Source organism: Squalius cephalus (assembly GCF_949319135.1).
Source record: "Squalius cephalus genome assembly, chromosome: 10".
Lineage (NCBI taxonomy): Eukaryota > Metazoa > Chordata > Actinopteri > Cypriniformes > Leuciscidae > Squalius > Squalius cephalus.
Genome location: NC_137131.1, coordinates 6,092,513 through 6,107,310, shown reverse-complemented (window position 1 = coordinate 6,107,310; position 14,798 = coordinate 6,092,513). Strand labels below are relative to the sequence as shown.

The 14,798-nt window shown below is 36.9% G+C and overlaps 2 protein-coding genes across 3 annotated transcripts; both read left to right on the top strand.

The window, feature by feature from the left end:
- The first annotated feature begins 462 nt into the window (after positions 1-462).
- On the top strand, positions 463-4,093 carry tshba (thyroid stimulating hormone subunit beta a). The gene is made up of 2 exons (XM_079884161.1): positions 463-640; positions 2,992-4,093. Exons 1-2 carry the CDS (start codon positions 482-484, stop codon positions 3,280-3,282), a joined length of 450 nt encoding a protein of 149 aa, XP_079740287.1. The 5' UTR covers positions 463-481; the 3' UTR covers positions 3,283-4,093.
- Positions 4,094-6,262: 2,169 nt separating this feature from the next.
- Positions 6,263-14,080, top strand: slc25a55a (solute carrier family 25 member 55a). 2 transcript variants are annotated; one of them, XM_079884707.1, is made up of 10 exons: positions 6,263-6,383; positions 7,598-7,708; positions 8,216-8,341; positions 8,747-8,802; positions 10,975-11,065; positions 11,168-11,286; positions 13,165-13,357; positions 13,459-13,613; positions 13,705-13,780; positions 13,898-14,080. In XM_079884707.1, the coding sequence occupies exons 2-10, from the start codon at positions 7,692-7,694 to the stop codon at positions 14,055-14,057; spliced, it is 993 nt and encodes a 330-aa protein (XP_079740833.1). In that variant the 5' UTR covers positions 6,263-6,383; positions 7,598-7,691; the 3' UTR covers positions 14,058-14,080. The 2 variants fall into 2 exon arrangements, with proteins under 2 accessions (XP_079740833.1, XP_079740834.1); XM_079884708.1 differs by lacking the exon at positions 6,263-6,383 and adding an exon at positions 7,360-7,503.
- Positions 14,081-14,798: the final 718 nt, after the last annotated feature.

Below are 14,798 nucleotides of genomic sequence, written 5' to 3'. Positions count from 1 at the left end.
AATATGCATAATCTATATAGAGATAGTGGGCAAGTGTGTAGCGAATGATGTTAATCACTCAACTTTCACAGGTTGCATCACATTTTGTTGTGATACCATGTAAAGAAAATAACTGATAGAAATTTTCATCATTTTGAATTCAGATGTGGTTATTTGGGTTAATTGTTTGCACAATATTTCGACATGTCGTAATAACTAATGCCCGACTCCGAGATAAGAGTTTCCCAGCTGCACTTAAAGGCAGCAAAACAAAACCCTGGAAACCACCCACAACAACAAGCCACAATGGCAACTTGTGCAATCATGTGCTATCACCACTCACATTTCACAATAAATGCCAAATCCAGTTTAAGACGACTTTTAAATCATGTTGCCTTGTTTACTATGTCTATATTTGTGATTTTTAGTGTAAATTTCTCATTATATTCACTGTAGTTCTCCATATCCCACTAACAGACATCCTGATACCCTGCCAGCTATAATGTCTCCTCTGTATGTGGTTGGCATGCTGGGACTTTTGATGAAGATATCAGCGCCTATGTGTGCCCCCACTGAGTACACCATTTACATCGAGAGACAGGAGTGTAATTACTGTGTGGCTGTCAACACCACCATCTGCATGGGCTTCTGTTTCTCCAGGGTAAGTGTGAGGAGGGTTTTGTAGAGAGCTGGATCCAAGGAGAGACGCTCCAGCATGCAGTGTGACAAGCTGATTTTAACAAATGATAAGATGATATCTGTCACTCATACCCATGCCAAACCTGTGACTTTCGTTCTTCTGTGGAACACAAATGGGATTTTTCCATTCCATTTCATTTTATTTTGTGTTCCACAGAATAACAAAGATCATAATCTCTTTCATTTTTGACATCTATTGTTCCACGAAGAACTTTTAAAGTGTTAGTTCACCCAAAAATTAACCTTCTGTCATTAATTACCTGCATTTTCTGTGTAGATGGCACTATTGTTCAGTACTAGCAGGCTAGCCTTTTTGCCTGTGTTTTAGGTTGATGTTGTTTGGATGAAGAAAGAGAGGAAACACTGTACCTTTTCCAGAAATATTGATGATAGTGACGGCAGTGCATCAGAAAATAAGGCGAAAGGAAGAAGCAGTGAGGGTGATAACAGAGATGAAGAATATAAATCATAGATTGTTGTGGAAGTCAGGCATTTGAGTACATTATCCTATGCCAGTTTGGAAGATGTGATCCATACTAGACGCCACTGCCTATTGGCCTCACTACACCGACAAGCAGTGATGCTCCAGAAATGATGACTAAACAGGTCAAAATCCAGTCATACACTGAAAACGAAGAGTCTTGTTGATTTTCACTTGTGCTACAATTGGTTTGGAATTCCAAGAAAGAAACAATGTTAAAGATTTGTTTGATGTTTAAAAAAAAAAAAACTAAGACATGGTTTCATTACTTTCCATCTGTTCTGTCCAAGTTTCATCTGAATTTGTGTCAAGTTTTTCACATTTTCACATGTGAGTTCCAAATGAAATATATTAGCACAATGGAATTTTAAAGTTGCAAACGACTTTTCTCCAGTGTTGTGACTTATTTCCCAGTGAAACGGAATATTGAACAGAGGGCAGGGTTTTACTCTAGTGCTCCTCCTCTCCATCTCTCACTCATATCAGACTAACGGTTTGAGGGGAGTGGTTAAGCGTTTCCCAACCCAAGCCGCCAAACCTACATCATCAGAGAAGGAACACCATTCCAGACCGGAAGTAACTTTTCAGACTTTGATTAAAGATTACGACGGCAAACAATTTTTTTCTGTGTATTAACTTGCACGGATTCATTTTTCAACACAAGACTAGTAACATGCGCTAACAAAGTAAATAGGGTCAATTTTGATTTCAGTTGGACTTTAATAAAGCCTTTTGATGTTTTTTGAAACACTAAGACCTTTCCACTACTTTTAAGACAGTGTGTGACATTTCAGAAAATTTTCCAAAATTATTTACCCTAATAGGACAAAGTCAAATGACGGTGTGGTGAACAAATGAGTCCCACTGAAGAGATGAGTCCGAGGTTAGGACCCCATTAGAATGCCTGATCTAAATCAGTTCTCGCGACAACTTGTAGCTAACGTGAGCTGTTTTAGTGTTATTATGTGGTAGCTTTATGTAGAATGCTAAATCCCGCTGCTATATGCAAGGTAAGATTAAATTAAATTGTATATTATATATGTAAATTGTATATATTCTATAGCTAATATTTAAAATAGCAGAAGAGAAAGACCACGAAATTTAAAAATACTACTGTTATTGTGTCACGAAATGTAGTTTTAAGAGTTTCTCAGTTGTGAATGTAGTTGTTTGAAGCTCAAATATGTTGTTTATTTATATATAAAAAAACAAAAAAACACTAACAACGAGAAATGTTTAATTTCACAATCTATAGCTTCGGTTAAATACTAGTATATGAAACATATAAGTTAAAATACATTAATGACTCGTTATAACGTAGTACAAACGTCTTCTATAATAAAGTGATTTTGTATGATTTGTAACAGGCACTAAGGCGATTACCCATAAAACGTGCTTTGAACCAATCGGATTGCTTGGGTCCTAAGCTCGGACTCATCTCTTCAGTATGACTCATTTGTTCACCACAACGGCACCGTAAAAAAGGTCAAAGGTCAGATTTTGGAAAATGATTTTTAGCCTTAAATGTATGTAAAATATAAAGAAAATGTGATTTCATAATTAGCCCCAAATTTTTTACAGTGTTCAAAGGGTTTAAATGTTCTTTACACTAAGAAAACCAAGGAATCATTCACTAAAAGTAGGGCTGCATGATTAATTTGAAGTGAAACTGCAGGCGATTTGGCAAAGGCTGCGATTATTTTATGCGCAGCTTGTCAGTGAAGTACGGCGCTCACACATCATTCCAGGAAATCCCTTCCCTCAAATGTTTTCTGAAATGATTTAGTGGCAATTTGGCTAAATATGCATCTCTACGTACATTTGTACTATAGGACAGTAATGTGAAGGAGTTGGTGGGTCCTCGTTTCCTGGTTCAGAGGGGCTGCACCTATCAGGAAGTCGAGTACCGGACGGCAATCTTGCCTGGCTGTCCTTCATATGCAGATCCTCACTTCACCTATCCAGTGGCACTTAGTTGCCACTGCAGCACCTGTAACACCCACAGTGATGAATGTGCCCACAAAATCAGCAGCGCTGCGAGGAAATGCTCCAGACCTGTCCTTCATCTGTACCCCGACCCTGAGGAGAACTACATCCAGCCATATTGGGAACAGTACGAGTAATGTTTGATAGTTCCTTGACTAAAACTGAAATTAAAACAAAGTGTGTGTGTTGTAGCAGTTGACTGGGGGCAATTATTTTTCAGATAATCATTGAGTAAACCTTATGTCGCCAAGTTACCTAACTCATTATGTTTGCTGTATTTTATATCAAGCATCTGATGTCTTTAATGAGGCCAAAAGTGGTTAAAAAAAAAGGTGTGGTTTTAATGGGGTTCAAATACTTATGCTTTTATGGATAATAGACCTTCTGCGAACTTTAATGATGCTTTAGTGTTTGATCGGCAGTGTCTCTATAAAACATTTAGAGGAAAAATCCTTCCATAAAAATGTGTTTTATCACTATTGCTAGTGTATATGGTTTAACAATGGGTGTTTATGAAATTATTCATCCAGTTGGTTGTAAGGACAGTGGCTTGAACCATTTTATGTTTTGGCAAATTGTTGACATGAATTTCTACAATCTCTTTTGTACGTTTTTCTACGATCTGCTTGGGTTTAGGGGTGAACCATCATGCTTACTTTTTCTAAAACAAAAATAAAAAAAAACTCACATTTCCATTCAAATCACATAATACAAATTCATACAAAGTTGCTGCCTTTTAAAATACTTACAAAAAAACGACTGCCAAACATTCCCCGTCTGCCATTAGTCATCAAACAGATAGTCCCACCTTAAAAGCATACCATTGGCTGAACCGATGTTGCTTTGCTTAGAGAACCATTTGAATACTGATTCTGAGATTGCCACTTGGTAAAACACTGTGTTGCCTAAATGTTTTTCATTAAAAGTCCTGCTTTGTATTGAACCACCAAACAGTGTCATTGACTTTTAATTGTCCGAGAAGTAGCCGGTGTGTTTGTGTGTAGTAAATGAGCAATCATTGCTAGATAATGCACATTTAGAGAGGCAAATAGCTGTGGGTTATTTATATTACGAACTCAGAGGATGGTTAACCCAAGTTTGCATTCATTCTATTCCTTTTGTTTCTGTCTTTATAGGCCATATTGTATTTTATGGGTACTTGTAACCAGCCGTTACTATGTTTTTCTTTTATGGCTGTCACGCAATAATATATCTTTCTTTTTTTACGTGTCAGAACATAAGGGCTACAGGGGAGGGTTGGGAAAAAATTGCCTAGAGGTGAATCAAGGACTGACACCATGGTTACATGCTTTTGGTTCATAACAGGACAACAAATTAAATATGTCATGTTCCGCCTCTCAGTCAGTGTCCTAACAACCAGTACAAACATAACCTACTCCTCTTTTGAAACACATGAAAGGTGCAACATGTTCTATAATTATGAGTAAAAATACTGTATGTCCTTTTGTTCCCGTCAAAATATGTTATATTGGTGTGTAAGGATTACACAATAGCATAATGTGAAGTTGTTCTTCATCTTTCAGCTGTTATGTCATTATTTCTCCTTGCTAATCTCTCTTTAATGTTCATTCACATGTAGAGACGTGATCCCACTGTGATCCCCTTTATATTATTCAAGGATTCCTGTCGGCTTGGTCACAATCTGGCCAATCAAATTAGAATGGCGCAGATGCTTGCTTGACAATAGAGCATGAGTCTGTGTTGTGATAATCCAATGCCCTGATATAATAATACATCAAACAATAAAGCTGGTGGAATCTGGCTGCTCAGCAGTCTTTTACAGGGTTGGTGGGACTAGAATACCTTCCCCATGTGTTCAGTGTCCAGTGGAATTTTTTTCTGCCACATTCCTCCTGCTAAAACTGGCTAGACTTGAAACATAAACCAAAGGTTGAGAAGCCAATGGCTGAATTTCAGTGGGGTTGTTGTTGCTGAACTATAGTAGCGTTGCATTCAAATCTGAGTCTATAAGATACATTCCAGTCGTGTCTTTGATGTTTAGCATGACCTAAAAACATTCAGATGTCATTCAGGTCTCAACAAGTCAGAAGCTCAAAAAAAAAAAAAAAAAGTGTTTGAAAAAGAGAGTCTAAAAAAAAAGAAGAGCCGTGCAATATAATAAAACAACGTTTGCTTTTTGTATCTAAATTAGATCAAGATTAGACTTAGACTTTTAAAATTAGACTTTTAAAAAGCATTGTGAGCCAAGTTTATCGTAGAGACAATTGCTGGCAATGGTTCTTGATCTACTTAGGCTTACAATGCTTTTGGGAAACGCAGCCCTGATCAATAGCCGTGGATCACATGCTATGAGTCAATGAGCTAAATAAAGCTGGTACTGTGACTGATAACCAACAGCTGCATGCCTGGTCATTTTAATATAACACCTGCAAGTTCATTGTGTGCTCTTTTAAGCATATCGGACAACTGTTTGCTTAATTTATAACTGTATTTCAACCTCAGCCAGAGAAACAAAGATTAACATGATCTTTCTGGAGTTTCACTTAATCTCATTGAGAAGAAGTGTCGTTAGATTAGTAACTTCCAGGTATTTGCCTTGATCATGATCTGTAGAAAGATCTACAGATCTCTTAATCACAGTTAGGCTACTTATACCAAACAAGTAGGTATACACTTTGGCTCATTACAGTTTATAAAAACAGGGTTTCAGGTGAAAAATAGAGGCTTTTTTTTTTTTTGCAAGTTGGCCTTTATACAAAGTTTACACAAGCATTCTAATGTTAATCAGGGCAATCAAGAGAATTAGCTTACTAGTGTCTGTGAGAGTAGTTTCTGTCATTGCTGTAGAACACAGCTACTCTGGAAAACAAAATGTACAACAATTTGTTTATGTTGTTGTTATTTGTTATGGTATGTTTTTATGTTTATTCATGCTGACGATAGATAGATATTATTCATATTGTTTTTAGCACAAACAACTATTATTCTGTAAACGTCATTGAACTAAAACACCCGTAGCTTTCCATATGGCTGGTGTAATTTGACACCAAGCACCACCTCGCCTTTGACTCATAGGGGGAGGTCCTTAGAACTGATATTGAGGCATGATTGGACAAGCACATTTACACCCGGCACAAATGGCCCGCCTCCTATTTTAAAGCTGAAAGGAATTTTCCACAGAACCACTCATTCAAATTTCTTCGCTGTGGAAGGTTCTGGTACTGAAACTCATTTAAATATTTGAACGATTTCAGAGGTGAGTGTTTATTTAGGGAAAAGCCTAAACCAGTTTTATGTTCTTGTAAAGTAACATAGAAGTTAAAATTTAACATAGTAGAGATATAAATGTTATGCGTCGACCAAACGTTTATTAGTAATATTATCAAGTCATTTGACTCATAATATTTCCAGTGGTGGAGGTGTGTTCTTTTAAGTGTTTGACTTAATTAAACCGGCTTTAGTGTGTTTGCCAACTAACCTGCAGTTTTGACTGTTAACGTTAGTTGAAACCGGGTAACAGTTAACTTAATTCATTCATTTCCGCTTTTCTCGAAATTTCCTTTACCGCCTCGTAGTTTTGAATTTTCCGTTTTTTTTATAAAAATGCATTGCAAAAGATACTTCATTGTCTTGTTATTACTATATTTGTCTATCTTAAATGCTACAGAAATAAAAAATAAAAAGCATATTTTAAGAATAGGGAACTGCATGTGTTGTAAATTAACGAAGACATGCAGAGTCTTCAGTTTCTTTGCAAGCCTGAAGCAAAAGCTGTGTGTTAGAGGAATGTCACTGAAACATGTCAGGTCTTGAGTAATCTTGTTAAATTCTTGTGAAGTGAATTTGAATCCTTCTTTTGGATCGACTCTTTTCGAACCAGTTCACACAACTAGTTTGAATGAGTTGTTCACGATTTCTGAAGCAGTCCGAGCGTTTATCGAGTCAATAACAAATTACATTATTTAAAAATTAAAACGTACTAAACTGTATATATATATATGTGGCTTTATTATAACGTTTTAGAACATTTAATCTGCGAGATGTTGGGGACAACGTGATGGCGTAATTACGTCAGGACGTAAAAGAATTGCCCGCTCTTTGAAATTGTTCGTAAGAACCAATTCGCGGAAATGTGTCTGACTTCCCACTGACTACAGATATCTCTACTCAGCAGAGCAGAGATCCAATAACACGACACAAAGGCAAAGCCAAACCCTGACGGAACTGAACACATGCGTACATGCGCGCGCACCCTCGCACACACACACTAGCCGGAAGTGAGTGAGTCCGTGTCATTTGACCTTTATCGTTCAGTGTTTTGGTCAGTGGATTAAAGCGTCATGAGATTTGTAGGAAGAGCTTAATGACAGTGAGGTGTAAGTTATTTTTTCCGGTTGTAGAGTACGTGCAGACAGGCTTATTTACGGTATATCAGTCAGTTAACAGTCATCTCTGTGTCTTTACTTCCAGGTCTCCGCACTCGTGGTCTGTACTTCCTTGCTTCCTTCACTGATCACTGCAAGAAGCTCTCATCAAACTCTCAATCTTTATCTGAAACTTCATTATGTCTCAACAGATCAGGTACAGGAGAATATTATTCATTTATATACATTTTAACGTTTTGTTTAACAAAGAAAATGGTTGTTTCTGGGTGATTTCTTCTGTTGAATGTCTATTTGATGTTAATGAATTGACAAACACCACCTTGAATTTATTGAATTGCCTTTAGTTAAATATTTAATAAACATTGAAAGTGTGTGTTTCATTAATCCATAAGTTCATTAATATCAAAAGGATATATAAATGTGTGTCTGTGTAAAAAATTTAATGTCTTACAAGTGAATTTGATAAAATAAGTGAATTCAAGGGGTCTTTTAAGTGTGTTTTTTAGGAATTTTGTAAAGCACTTTAGTTGTATATTTTAATTTAAAATATTTGTGTGTGTATATATATATATATATATATATATATATATATATATATATATATATATAAATATAAATATAAATATAAATGTATATATATATAAATATAAATGATCATGGGCATGCTTTCATTCTCACCTCTTTTTGTTTGTTTTTCCTCTAGCCTCCCTGCCAAGCTGATTAATGGTGGTATTGCTGGCATTGTTGGGGTCACTTGTGTGTTTCCCATTGATTTGGTTAAGACCAGACTTCAGAACCAGAGACCAGGCCAGCAAGTCTACAAGAGCATGTAAGAGCCTGCCACTTTTTTTCTTTAAACCTCTCAATGCTTCGAAAATTCTGTTACTTTTCCATTTCAATTCACAAACACCATTTTAGTGGTGTTATATTATACTCCTGTTTGAGTCATGGCTGTGCGTCAGACCCCTTACTTTGATTTGATAAGCTGCCTTGCATTGGTAGCTAATCCTAGTGGAATGTGATGCGTGGGCAGGCGTTAGTTGCCGCCTGACATGATGGTTTGGCCGTTATGGTCACTGCAAAGCCTTATAAGGATTAAAGCCAGACAGTGTCCCATGCATGATGCAAACACATACATAGTGAACCGAGAGCACATGGCTTTTGTTGTTAATAAAGGTTAATTTGTGGAAACCGGTAGACTGGCCCATGTTAAAACATCTTGTTTGTCTTTCAGGATTGACTGCCTCATCAAAACAGTGCGATCTGAGGGATACTTTGGCATGTATAGAGGTAAGATTCACTCATTTATTTATTTATAAGTGCATGTAAATGTATAGTATGCCTTTTTTTAGATTAGTATAGTTTTTTTAAATGGCATGATGGGTACACCTGAATAGACGTGAGGAATCCAGTCCATATGACTTTGGATAATGCTCTAGAATTGGTTGGCTGGTGATAGTAAACTCAAACTCAGACTTTTTTTTGTAATTTGTTGCACTTATAGCAATATTTAAGCATTTTCCCAACATCTGAACAGTATTTAAAAAAAAAAAAAAAAAAAAAATTTAACTAAAAGAGTTTAATTAAAAATCAATACTTTAGAGTATACTTTGGTTGGTAAAATGGACGCACTATCAACCTACAGTATTACATATACCTTACTTTTAACCCCCTGATGCATGGTGTCCACTATAGTGGCATTTTAACCATTCAGGTTGTGATGTTACATCCAAATCACAATGGGGTGATTTATTTACCCTTAGCCATAATTCTGCATGACTGTCCATATTCATGACCACGTGTATTAAACATAGCTCACGAAAGTGGTGATGCACCAAGTACATTTGCAATATTTACCATAATCTTTTCATTTTAAATAGGCCAATCTTTCAAAATGCAGATTTTATTTTAAATTCAATAAAGTTGTTTAAATAAATAAAAAATTTAGAATGGTTAGATGCTGTTTTAAAGTCTTTAGACATGTGATTTTAATATTTAATGCATCAGAGGGTTAATTTTAAATGAAGCAAATCAAACATGTTGTAATTATTACAATTGGTAGATCGGTTGTTTGGCTTCAGTTATTCAATTGACCAATATAAGTGTTATCTGTAGAGTTTGGGGGAGATTGGAGTCGGTGTTTTGTGCCGGGTCTCCATTTCTGTGAGGAATGCTGTTGTTTGCATCTGTGTTTTTCATGTTACAGACATGGGTCCCTGCTGGCATAGTGAAGGCTAGCCGATAAGGCGCAGCCACGCTGGAGGCAAATCATTTATCATGGTTCTTACCCACTCTGCTCTATTACAATTAGGCACCAATATTTTTGTTGTTGTTTTTATTTATAGTTAATTGTTGAATCATTTTGATTTTTACTTTTTTGCTTCTTGTTTCTTTGTAGATTCTTTTTTTTTCTTCACTTTTTTTTCTTCACTGTCCTTGCTCTTGTCTCATTCAGTACTAACCCATCTTGCCATGTTCTGTTAACATCTAGAATGTTTTGTTGGATATTATCATCACTTATGCTCATTATCTATTCTTTTTTTTTTAAGATCAGTCTGATCATGTGAACAACTGTTTCTTTTAAACAGTTGTATTTTAAAACAACATGGTCCTAGTTAGGGCTGGGCAGTATGAACAAATACTTGCATCACTGTAAATTTATTTATCACAATTATTTTGGCCTGAATTCAAGTTAAAACATTTTATATATTACCGAAAACAGGCATTATTACATGATTATGTAATATAGTGAATCGAATATGTTATAAATGAATGTTACTTTATCTTATTTTCCTTTCTTTTATATGAATTATTTTCTTTATTTAAACTTAATGCCAGACTTATGCATGTGTGAATTTATCAATGCAGTGTATTATGAATATAATTGTCTGCAACATTTTAAGCTGTTGTAAAATGGCTGTGACTGCACATCAGTTGATTTACTTTATTAATGTTACAGTTAGCACATGCAACACGTCAAAACTACACATCAACAAAGCTGTCTTCATTGGAAGCGGTTTGTTTGCAGATTTAACGCTGCATTAACGGCATAGCGAAATCTCACATTTCTACCGTTGCACTGAATATACCGTCATACTGCACAACCCTAATGTCAGTCTCTTTCTGGAATGTGCCTGCATTCTTTTCTCACTATATTGAAAATTCTATCCTATATTTCTAATCCTCTCTGTTTGTTTATATAGTTGTTTTAATTTTATTTTTCATTTTGTTCACATTATGTAAAATCCCCCTCCATCATCATCTCACAGTTTTCTAATAAGCTTTGTTTATATTCTTAGTCTGTTAGTGGCATTTTTAATCTTATAATCTGCTTGAATGTTACTTGATAAGGTCATGTTGTAGATGTATCTCTGGTTTGATGGTGGTGGGGAATGTGTGTTTGCTGATCTGTGATCAGTTGTGGTGTGGTTTTCATTAACCCTCTGTTTGTTTGTCTTTTAGGTGCTGCAGTTAATCTTACACTGGTCACTCCTGAGAAGGCCATCAAACTGGCAGCCAATGACTTCTTCCGGCACCACCTCTCCAAAGACGGGTATGTTTGCTACTGCTACACTTGGTGCTATTCAATATCTGTTTTACCTAACAATTACAAAACATCTGTGCTGTTATATAACCATTGCCTTGTTTGTTACAGGAGAGGGCTGACTGTATTTAAAGAGATGTTGGCTGGATGTGCTGCTGGCATGTGCCAGGTTGTCATCACTACTCCAATGGAGATGCTGAAAATTCAACTACAGGATGCTGGGAGACTAGGTAGGGTTTCCTTTTTGTGCTTATTGGAGCAGTGAAATCTAGTAGGGCTGCTCGATTATGGCAAAAAAATAATAATCATGATTATTTTGGTCAATATTGAAATCACGATTATTGGTGTGCAATATTGTGAAATAAGACGTTGATTATAAGTCATTTTAAATTTCACAATTATCGATACTTCAGCATAAACTAATACTAGGTTAACTAATGTAAGAAAAAGGTCCTCATAATAATTACACAAGACAAGTAAACTGTCAGCAATAAAAAAAAAAAAAGAAAAAAAAAGAAACTGATTACAAACAAAGTGGAAAAAATACAACAGTGAAATTTTGAATGAACAAAATAAACTGTTAAGTTTTTCAGGAATATGTACAAACAGTGGTATTCAGATAATATATTTAAAAAATATATGTAATCATGAAAAACAACACTTCATATAACATTGCATAGTCATACTGGACACATTAAATATAGACTAATCCTTATAAATATAAATATAGACTAAGCTACTTAAGTTATTCAGTCAAGATCAGTGAGTGATTTCCTGCCATTTGTTGTTTATCTTTAATGACAGGCTGCAGGTTTATTAGGCTGCAGTCACTTTAAGAGCTAATGCACGGATCCAATATACTGTTGCACGCACGTTTTCTTTCTTAACTGTGTACGTTTACTTAAGACACAACTCACTGTTTACATGAATACTCTCCAAAAAGGCATTTTGTGACTTGTCAAAATGCCCATTTGCTGATCCGCATTCGGTTCCGCACACAGAAAGCCACCTGGGGAACAGTGTCTCTTTTGTGGCTTAATGCCCTTTTAATAACACAGTTTAATATCAAACATGTCCTGCAGTTTAGCAACAGTAGACTGCATTTTACAACACTCACTTATTTGGCTGATTTGGATGTCAAGCTTGGGCTTTTAGGGAGGAACGAAAGCGCACTGCTGTGAAGGAAAGGAAGGTACGCTGAGGTCCCATCCACACTACTGCGTTTTCGTTTAGAAACGGAGACCTTTTGCTACGTTTGCACCTCCCGTCCAGACTAAAACGGCAAAAACGAAGACCTAAAACGGAGAAGGTTTGAAACGCTGCCGAACCCGTTTTGCATTTTGAATCTCCGGAGGGCGTTTTAGTGTAGACGGGTCAAAACGGAGGACTTTAGAAACGATGACGCAGAGGCTCACGCTCGGCTCTATGATTGGGTGTCATCAGTCATGGAGTATACACAGGTAATATTCAGTACCAGTAAACTCCACCCGCTGGAACAGTTTCTTGCAGTAAGAAACGGACGCGTCTCAGGCGCGGCTCGCGCAGAAAACGCGTGCATGCTAGAAATAGAACCGACGCCTATTTTTCATGCGACTCGCTAGCGTGTTGGAAGCGTTTCCAGGCACAATAGAATAGGAAAATGTTTATATGTCATTTTGACACAAATACATATTAATAAATGACATTTTGATGTTTGAAAGTCTCTAGGTTTACACCGGCATGCGCATGCCCAGTGTTGGTGAATGGTCACGTGATCCGCGTTTTCAGTTGTTTTAATGTGGACTGAGATAAATTCTAATACGCAGCTAAAACGCTGGTGTTGACGGAGATCGTATTCGTTTTAATTCTCCGTTTCTAAACTTAAACGCAGGAGTGTGGATGGGGCCTGAATGTGGCAGTGGCACAATAATCGTTTTACTTTATCTTGTTTTCATAATCGTTAAAATCCGAAATCGAAAATCAATTACGATCAATTGTACAGCCCTAAAATCTAGTATATGCAGTACTTTTTTCTGATGCTGACGGAGTTTATTTTGCTATAATGATCAACATTATCCCATATTGTAATTATTACTCACTTGGAACAACTTTTCTGATCGTCTTTACAGCCGCACAGCAGAGAAAACCAGGCATCATCCCTCCCAATAGACTGGCCACCACAAACGCGGTGCTGAGTCGCTCCTACAATGTGATGCCCAGCACCTCACACCAGGCCATATCTGCCACCCAGATTGCAAGAGAGTTACTGCACACTCAAGGCATTCAGGGGCTTTACAAAGGCCTTGGAGCAACTCTATTGAGGTAATGCATTGTAAAATCTTTACTGTGACTGTTAAATGCAAACATTCACAATAATGAGAACATAAATGCAACTTTTTGTTTTCTCTTTTTCTCCAATTTAGAGACGTTCCTTTCTCGATGGTTTACTTCCCACTCTTTGCAAATTTGAACAAGTTGGGTAAGCCCTCCTCTGAAGATGCGGCACCATTTTATTGGTCATTCATCTCTGGATGTGTTGCGGGCTCCACAGCTGCTGTTGCTGTTAACCCATGTGATGGTGAGCTGCTTTTTTGTCCTCTTAAGCCCCATCTTGTTGGTGCACTTCAAATGGGAATGCAGATGCTCACCCTGTCTTTTGTTTTTAACAGTGGTTAAGACCAGGCTGCAGTCTCTGAACAAAGGAGCCAATGAGGAAACCTACAGTGGCATAATTGACTGTTTCAGGTGATGCATCAGTCCCATTACTTGTTTTAAACGTTACAATTTAACTGATTTGTAATTCTGGAATGTGAGTATATCATCTACTGTGTGTGACCTTTGCTTGTTTCTTTGATCCTACAGCAAGATCTTCAGGCGAGAAGGGCCGTCTGCATTCCTGAAGGGTGCGGGTTGCAGGGCTCTAGTCATCGCACCGCTGTTCGGCATCGTGCAGGTCATGTACTTCATCGGTGTGGGAGAGTTTATCATGAGCCAGTCCCCCCTAAAGCTAATCTCTGACTGAACACACACACATACCTCTGAGTCGACCAAGACTGTGGCAGCTACACAACCAACTGTACATTTACAAGAAAAGATAAACATTAATCAAGATGGTGAAGTTGTCGAGAGAACGACAACTTCTACTCTGGTTAAGTTCCTGTGAGTTTATCCAGCCTTACCGCACTTCCTCTATGGTTTACAGGCTTCTATGATGGGCTGTAGCCAACATTTTGCACTTGTTGGTAAGGATATGTCTGGAGGAGAGCGCTTATGTGCTTACATTTTCTAGAAGCATATGTGAAAGTTTCCCCTCAATGAGGAAGACTGGTGTTGCTGTAATGACACTAATGTTTTTGTTGACTTTTTTTTTTTCCCCCCTCCCATCTATTCACTTTGTACAATTCTTTTTGCATTAATACTTGCTTTGTCTGTCTGTCTTTTTTCCAACTCAGAATTCATTTATTTCTGTTCCTGTCACTGTTTTCAGTGTCTAAACAATTGGGTTACTTAATGCTTTTGAAGCCTTCAGACCTTGTAACTCTAAATTGTTAATATTTTAAGGAATGTCATTGGCTTTTATTCTGTTGATGCACATGCCCTCCATCTTACACCATTTTGGTTTTTGAACCGATTTGGGGAAAGTATGTGAGGTGCAGTCTAAAATTCAGGATTATCTTGATGGTTTCCTATAACAGACCAACATTTGATGCATATCGTATTTATGCAATGTTTTGCTATTTTGTAGACTTTTACTTCTGTTACA